The 8,550-nt window shown below is 35.5% G+C and overlaps 1 protein-coding gene across 2 annotated transcripts; it reads left to right on the forward strand.

Moving 5' to 3' along the window:
* The first annotated feature begins 7,337 nt into the window (after window positions 1-7,337).
* LOC108971924 lies at window positions 7,338-8,266 on the forward strand. 2 transcript variants are annotated; one of them, XM_018938278.1, is made up of 2 exons: window positions 7,338-7,400; window positions 7,784-8,266. In XM_018938278.1, the coding sequence occupies exons 1-2, from the start codon at window positions 7,344-7,346 to the stop codon at window positions 8,081-8,083; spliced, it is 357 nt and encodes a 118-aa protein (XP_018793823.1). In that variant the 5' UTR covers window positions 7,338-7,343; the 3' UTR covers window positions 8,084-8,266. The 2 variants fall into 2 exon arrangements, with proteins under 2 accessions (XP_018793823.1, XP_018793824.1); XM_018938279.1 differs by lacking the exon at window positions 7,338-7,400 and adding an exon at window positions 7,659-7,695.
* Window positions 8,267-8,550: the final 284 nt, after the last annotated feature.

Below are 8,550 nucleotides of genomic sequence, written 5' to 3' on the forward strand. Positions count from 1 at the left end.
AATATTTTCGTACGCTTCTAGCGATAAACTTGGTGGCAAGTAGCAACTATAGACTTTTGCCCTGGCATAGAACGATCGGCTAGTCAGAGTTCTTCTTGTACCGCCTTATCGCCGCAGATCCATATTGCCACTTTACCTGTGACGTCTGAGATCCATGTTGCTGCCTTTAGACTCTTGTATTGCTCGCATATTATTGCAACATCTATTTTCATTTCGTACACTGTTTGCTTTAGCAGTTCCTGCGCTGCTTCGCAGTGGTTTAAATTTATTTGGAGGACTTTCATTTCCTATTGCTGCTTGCTGCTAGGTAAACTGGACATCTTTTACTGCCGATTTGATGGTTTGTATTCGTAATTCGTATTCGGGAGCATTTGCTTCTGTCTTCTGGGTTTGTGCACTTGCCTGCTATGTGGCCATATTCAAAGCATCTAGAGCATTTTTTAAGGTTCGCAGTTTCCCGCTATCCTGCACACGACCCAGCCAATCTTGACTTTTCCTGCGTCTAATAGACGCCTTGCCTCTTTCTCTGGAAGGCTTAAAACTTCTATTTGTGTTCCTGCATACGCTTTTCTAATATTTCTAATAGAACTCTTCTCCCACATTGAGTTCTTTTAGCTGCGACCGAATTGCTTGAACTACATCGTCCTTTGTAGTAACATCATCTGAGTCCCTTATCTCTATTAGTTTCTCGTGCGTTAAAACTCTTATTTCCACCTTGTTGCCTAGGAMTTTACAAATTTCCTCCTTGTATCCATTGCTGTTTCCTCTTTGATCGCGAGCCAGCTCTAGCAGGATCTCTCTTTTGGCTGTTTTTTTATACGCGACACGTTTTCGCCCAAATTTTGGAGAGTTTCCTCTTTTTTAACCCCTTGTAATATCTCACTATAAGACATGTCCCCAGTTTTCGTGATCACCAACGCATCCGGTTTTGGAGGAGGTCTGCGAATAACCTTCTTTTGCTCTTTGATGACTTTCCTCCCTTTATTTTTGACTGTCATCCAGCTTCCATCCTTCGGCGTTTCTTTTATTTTTTCATTGGAGGGGCCCATCTCTATTTTGCCTTCAATTCTGTTCTTCACTATCTCCAATTGGTCGGCTGTCTTGCTTTTTTTTGGTGGCGTTTTCCGATTGGCATCCTTTTCTTCCCGCATTCTTTTAGGTGTTCCTTCCGTCACGCTTTTAGCGAKKTTTGCTGCTKGGTCYGCTCTTCTAGAGCTTGCATTCTGYTCTTGTGCACGTCTATGCAGTCTCGAGATAGCACTTATAAGCTCTCGTATGCCATTATTAATGGTACGTTGAGGTGGACTTATCAGACTTATGAGCTTATTGATGCTGTCCCCTAGCTCTGCCATATTATCCCTACCCGCTTGCACAGTTTTCACTGGAGGCGTGCGACGATCGTGCTCGTACAGGCCTTTCCGTGGAAAGAACCTTTCTGGTGTTCGAGGTAACTTTGACCCTCGCTTAAAGGGGTCTATTATTGCGCTATCAAAAATACTTGTAGCATTATCAGATACGCTGGCCAAGTGGGCCACCACCGTATCATTACAGTCATTCTATATCGACGGCCGGGAGCCTGCTTGCACACCCCCTACAACCGCCGGCACTGGGCTTTTTACACCCTGCRCCGTAACTTTACTACTTTTAGTACTCGCAGACATGTTTTTATTAGTTCCGGGATCCTACCCGTACCATTTTATACCTACTGGAAGGTGATTTACTCAGCCGCTCCTAACATGGAGACAGACGCTTCCGGCATTTTTGTTGGTTAGACACTTATTTATGGACGATGTAGGTTCGCCCCATCACAGAGACTTCGTCGGGCAGATGTAGCTTTTTAGGCTACACCCTCCACCTCTGCTGCTTTGGTCGGGGACTGCTTATTGAGTATTCGCAGCTAACCTTCATATCTGGAGGCCGTTCAACTATCCGCCACCTGCTGACCCCCACAGTAGCATAAGCTAGCCCTGTGCAAGCTATAGAAGAATAATACATATGTACATATGTAGATACTTACAAATATTCATACGCCTGTGAAAAAATTAGAGCTAAGTCGCTAGAAACACAGAGCACAAAACATCACATGTATATTTACACATGTACATACATATGTGCACCAAGGAATCCCTTGTCTATCACAACCATACCAACATTCTTATCAATGGGTCAGTCTGTAGACCATCTCTATTGTCTGATATTAATTTTAACATTCCCACTCGCTCTACCAGTCAGTTTAAACCTTTGCTTTTCAAATTTTCTAGAACAAATTTCGAGTTAAACGAACCATTCCGCCGTATATGTCACGATTTCAATTCTCATTCCAGCACATTTGAGTCTAACAGATTCTCTCTTTACCATTAAAAAAATATTTTATCTACTCTTAACAAGTAACGTTTAAAAATTATAAACTTTAATCTAATTCTTAATTTTGACTGTTGAAATTTTTGTTTCTGTAGCTGAGCAGCTTAAGATCGCGACGCTTAAAACTCTCTTGCCTTTTATGACTCGGCTAATTCCGCTCGTTCGCGGATTGCGCCCCTCTCGTCGGTTGGGCGGGAGGAGGGTAATCGTTGGGTATTATTATTATTATAAATATGACTTCAGCCAAACAAAGAAACACGTGTATGTGGCTACAAAAATATTTAAAATATGAATGAAGCAAAAACAGCAACAACATAGGTATCAACACATCTTCCCGCACAAGCGTCGCTGCCCATAAACTATTTCTCACCAGGATGGCAAAACTGCTTAAAAGAAATGTTGCAAAAGTGCCGGCAGCTCAACAAAAATGACAAAATAATGAAAAATTCTTATTTTACAATTTATTCTCATGGAAGAATAAAAGGCAAAAATTTAGAATACAWTCTGCCGAAATTCGAACCTGTGTGCTCATCTCGACTTTCAAGCGCTTACCACCAATACCACTATCGACACTTGTATTGCGTTGTCCCAATTATGGTTGGGTTATACATGATAGAAATATACGATGGTTCAAATAATTTTGTTTAAGTCTAGAAATATGCTTTTGTTGAACATTTGCTTTCGCAAAAATACAGAAAAATGTGCAAACGACATGATTGCTTCGCATTTTGCTTATTCGCCGGTCAAATGTGTATTCAAAAATCTACTGAAATGCGTGATAAAATAAAATAGACAATGACGACAATTCATTTTTAAAATTTTATTGAAAATTAAATAAAAATGAAAATACATGTAAATTTATTTCAATTAATTAATAAACTACAATGAAAAGTAAAAAGAAAATTCATTTTATTAGAAATATATGTACAAATACATAAGAGAATATAATTTTAATAAAACACGATTTTCAGAATTTCTCATTAAATAATTTGAAAAATAATAAATCAAAAATAAAAAAAATTCTACATACATATTTCCATACATAATGGAACATATTTCCTATGGAATATCAAAGAACTTATTTTTCTTCAATATTCTCTGCTTGGGCATATATGGCATGTCATTATAGGCCGATAATACATATATTTATTTCTCTTCACATTCTCTGTTTGAGTATGTGGAGAACTGTTAAAAACATTTCGCAGCGTGAATTCTGTGGTTGTGAGGTGAGTTCCCTATCACAATCTTATAAAATGTTCGACATCGAACCTGCACCTTCTCTATGTTTTAAGTTCTCTGTCTCTACAGTCTCATTATGAGGTACTTCGGAAGAAGTTTTATTAGATTCGGAAGGTATATGAATGGAATGTGTTGTAGGAAGTTTTGAGTTGTTGTAATTCTTTGATATGGTTTGTTTTACTTTTTCTGCAAAAGTGGTGTTTGGAAGGCTGGGCACTTGTGCTTTATGTAGTTTTATAGCCTCACGCATCGTACATTTGTGGACAGTGTTAATTTTTAGAATCTCTTTAGTTTGGATGTACCTAGGGCAAGTATTTGAATATGATGGGTGCTCACCAGCGCAGTTAGCGCATAAGGTGCGCAAACATTGTACTGATCCGTGAGGGGGGAAATTACAAGTTTCACACGCAGGTTTGTTATTACACCTTTTAATGGTATACCCCAAGAGTTGGCATGATTTACATCTCATTGGATTGGGAAAATATGGTCTTACACGCGCTGAGCGCCATGAAACCTCCACTTTACTAGGTAGTTGATATAAATGGAATATAAGAAGGGTAACTCCGGTGTGAACTAAGGTATTGTCCACCTTCTATTTGAATTTATACACTCCAACAGCACCTTGCTCTTTCATGTTTTCAATAATTTCGTCTTCAGCTACATTATTGAGGCATGGTGCAAATATTGTACCTTTTGAAAAGTTAAGGTTGTCTTGATAACTTACTTTCACGTCACAAATTCCATTCAATCGCTTTGTATTTAAAAACTTTTGTGCAATTGTTGGATTTTTTACCAGCAACAACAAATTACCATCCCGTAGCTCAGAAATTGAGATTATTTCTTTGCTTATAGCTTCCAATGCTTTATGCACTGCAAGAGTATTTCGATATTGGTTTTGTTGAATCACTTGCTGAAATAGTAAGGAATTTTGGATTGTTCTGTTTAGTTTTAGGTAGTTCGAGAAAAATCAGGGGTTTATATATTGTTTTTTTACGTTGGCTTGGGGACATTCAGCTAATAAAGCGAACCTATTGCCCCCCAAATTTGGTGGCCCGGGGGCCATTGGAGATAGTTAAAGCACAGGCACTTGTAGTGAAGTTAACAAGTGTGTTGTTACAACTATGAAAACCAAATGAGCGTACTGAATATATGTATATGGAATGCTAACGGTGTTAACCAACATAAATTGGAACTTATCGTCAGAAACTCATCTTACGATTAGAAACAATTTTACTAATAGTGAAATTGAAAATATTCTAAATGAAAAAAAAAGTGCACAAGGCGAGAATGACGACAAATCGCTCCCCTTCCACTCAGCTTCAATTGAAATCTCTTAAACGTATATAAAGAAGCTATGTCCAGCAAGCTAAATTCCTTTTAGAAATCCAAAAAGTCCATAAAACAACCAGTCAAACAGTCCAACATATCTATATGAGACTTCAGTTAATAATTTTGCGAAATCACGTAGAAAAGGTATTTCAACCTTATTGCTTAAAGAACAACTTTCAGCTATCCAGATTACCCAACACAGCTAACGAATTTTGAAGACATCACTGTGATATTAGTGGAATCCAAAATAGTCGCCAGGACATGATGATATCACACAAACATGCTAATTGAGATACCAAAATGTAGAGGTGCTCTCTTTGCTCTTTAATGCAATTCTAAGATTCTCATAACTCATAATATAAATTGAACAAAATTTGATAATTCTTTTTTTAATGTGTTTGTTATTGTCAGGACAAGGTTTGCATGTTTGAAAATTATAAAAAATTAAACAGTGAAGTATTAAAAAAGGCATTTAAAAGAAATTAATATGTAAATGAGACAGAAGATAGTGTGAGAGCACTCCTTAATATATTGACACAGCATTGACAGATTGACCATTCACAGTAGAATCCTACCCCCCAAGTGTACGTTCACAATAAAACCATCATGGCCGCCTCTGGTGAATCATGGTGAGTCAGGGCGACGAGAGGTCAAAACGGTTTGCAAAAAGCATAAAATTCTGTAATAATTGTTTAAAACAATTTTCAATTTTGGCTATGGAATGTTTTTTAATGTTGTTAATAAAAAATTATATTATACCATTTTGATATAAATAAATGTGCGATATACATATTTTTAAGCGTTTTAATTAACATATTCACGGACAAACTCGAAAGTTCAATTTTACTAAGAGGGTACCGGAAGAAATATATATTATATTATAACATAATTTGATATTATAGGTTATAATAATTCATTTGAACAATAAAAATATTTAACATTGTAAGATGTAATAGGATTAAATTTTAGAGCCGATATAATGTAAGTATAAATTTTATTAACCACAATTATTTCTTCCGTTTTATATTTCAGCGTCAAGTAACGTAAATATTTACAATATATCATTAAMAACTCTTTACATAAAATAAATTACCATATTATTATTATATAGTTCTAGGGTTCGTTTTCAAATATAGTCGGCATAAAATATTTGTTGACTTTCCTTTGGTCTAACCGTTTTATACGGTAGCAGTCTCAGTATTTCAGCATTTAGCGMTGCAAATATGTACAATATTTTATTTACAACTCTTTACATAGAAAAATTACTATATTAATATATAGTTTTAGGTTTAGATTATAAATATGTAGATTTCYTGAATAAAGTATTTGGTTAATTTTCCATATCTTTATAGTATAGGTATAGCTTTTTCCTAATAAGTAGTTTAAAATTAGCTTAGACAACACTGTTACAATACTGGCAACATATTTAAATATTATAAAGCGGACAGACGAATGAATTTTTGAAATGTAGTATTACCTTATATGCACTAATATGMTATATTCATTGATTTTAATTGAGGTTTTTGCAGTTTTATCAGGAGCAAATTTATAAATATGTCTCCAGTTTCGTTGAACAACAATTTTCTGGATCCCGTTGCTTATTTGCACCCAACATTTTTCTGTGGTGAACATTTATTAATTTACCAAAGTTAAAAAGAGGCATAAATATAAAATTTAATTATTCTTATATTTGCTAATAACACTTGCGCCTTTAAGAATATGCATCAATATAGAATGATTTTATTTTGAAAAAATATTAAAGTTTTACATATAATCAATTTCTTTGGGACAACTTTCCCAAAAGTTTTAAGAAAATAACATAATGCCAGACTCCCCTTGACAGTTCTCCATGGGTACCTCTCAGCTGTTGCTTTAGGTTTTTCGTGGTGTTATTTATAAGAAAACTATTTATATTAGTTATTTACAGTTTTTTTGCAAAAGCAAAATAGTGTATTTTGTGTATTGGAAGTTAATTGTTTTGTTATTTATTTAAAAGAAAATGTCACCAGTAAAGCGTCACAATATCGGTCGGCACGCATAATGCAAGTTGAGTGCATAATCTACGGAACAATGCGACCGATGAACAGCGTAGGCAGCGTTTGGAGGCAAACAGCGTGCGAATTTCAGAAGTGAGAGCTACAAAGCAGACGATCAACCGGTACAATTTATTATGAAAGTTTGGCGTTTAGATATGAACCAAAAGTCGGTTATGCCGGCGATGAATCAATCAATATTGGGACAATGACTTCTATTTGTCAATACTCCAATGCATTTGAGTTTCCACTAGAACCGTCAGGATTATGTTGCCACAACTAACAACACCACCTGAACCACTGAACTCATTACATTTAGGACACGAACCTCTATCAAAGCATTTCTTGCAGGGTATTCAAAAGTATAACAGTGTGTTTCAAATGACATCATTTGGTGCAAACATAATTGAGGAACGGGGACTTAATCCAACTTTTAAGGTATTTATTTTCTTTTATCACATACATCATATACAAACCTACATAACCATAGATGGTCAAAATCTGTTGAGGCTAAAACATACAATTTAAAAGATTTATTTCATTTGCAGTGCACCTATGTATATGATATGTATATGTATAAAGAATAATGTTGTTAGTTTGAGTCACATCTTGGCAAGTTAAATTTGATTTACTTTCCGTTATCCAAACAACCTATAAGTAGACATAGATATGAAAGTCAGATGACAACACTGTATTATTTCACCAACACGCTGGTTTGATTATGCGGTTGAAAGTAGGGTACTCTTAAACTGCACAATATATTAAATAAACTACTACTACTAATAAAACTTATTTTAAAAATGTTATGTTCAATATTACAGATTCAAGGACAAATTCAGCACAATGCAGGAGCATTGTTGCCATCAGTTGATGGCGAATACAACTATCTTCAGATTTATTTGCTAGGAAATTCAGAAACTGAAATAAATCAGCGCTGTGGCATTAATCGAGCAACTAGGCGAGAGATCATTGTGCAACTGCAACAACTATTATATGAACATAACCTATTAATTCAATTATTTAAAACAGCCTTAGAAGTGATGCCATCAGATGGTCATAAAATAGTAATCAGAGCAGACCTGCTGGTGAACATGAAAGATGCTTCAATGCTCCTGTGTTAAACGAAGTTGCTATTGTGGTGGTTGGAGAGAATATAGACTCTCGAGACATTCTAATTCAACGGCGTGATGGTGGCAACCTTCAGCGTATTAGTGAAACCCATCGTTCATATAACAGAGGGTATTGATGGATACCATTTTTTAATCAAGATGATTAATTCACCAACTGGTATGTATCAAAGCAATAAAAAATAAGAAATACATGCAAGTTTACTAAAAAAAATTGCTCGTGTTAATAACTGAATGAATGTTTCAACATTTGGTAGCTCATGGCAGAAATAACCCTCTATTGACAGTAAAACTAAGGCTTCCTAAGTAAAGTAGATTATTTTGTTACATGTCAAGAAAGAAATAAAAAGGTCTGCTCAAGGAATTTTTATGTATACGGTTTCATGGTTCGTCTGAACCAGAATAACCATATTTTGAGGTGCCGTCGATTATTTCATCAGTTTGCTGTTGATATGTATGTT

Source organism: Bactrocera latifrons, unplaced genomic scaffold (assembly GCF_001853355.1).
Source record: "Bactrocera latifrons isolate USDA-ARS-PBARC rearing strain unplaced genomic scaffold, ASM185335v1 scaffold_366, whole genome shotgun sequence".
In the NCBI taxonomy this organism is placed as follows: Eukaryota; Metazoa; Arthropoda; class Insecta; order Diptera; family Tephritidae; genus Bactrocera; species Bactrocera latifrons.

What these genes read in the sequence shown, in the direction of transcription:
- LOC108971924 (XM_018938278.1), top strand. Translation starts at nt 7,344, where the DNA reads ATGACATCATTTGGTGCAAACATAATTGAGGAACGGGGACTTAATCCA. An exon ending in GACTTAATCCAACTTTTAAG is followed by an intron (nt 7,401 to 7,783) that starts GTATTTATTTTC and finishes TCAATATTACAG; the next exon opens with ATTCAAGGACAAATTCAGCA.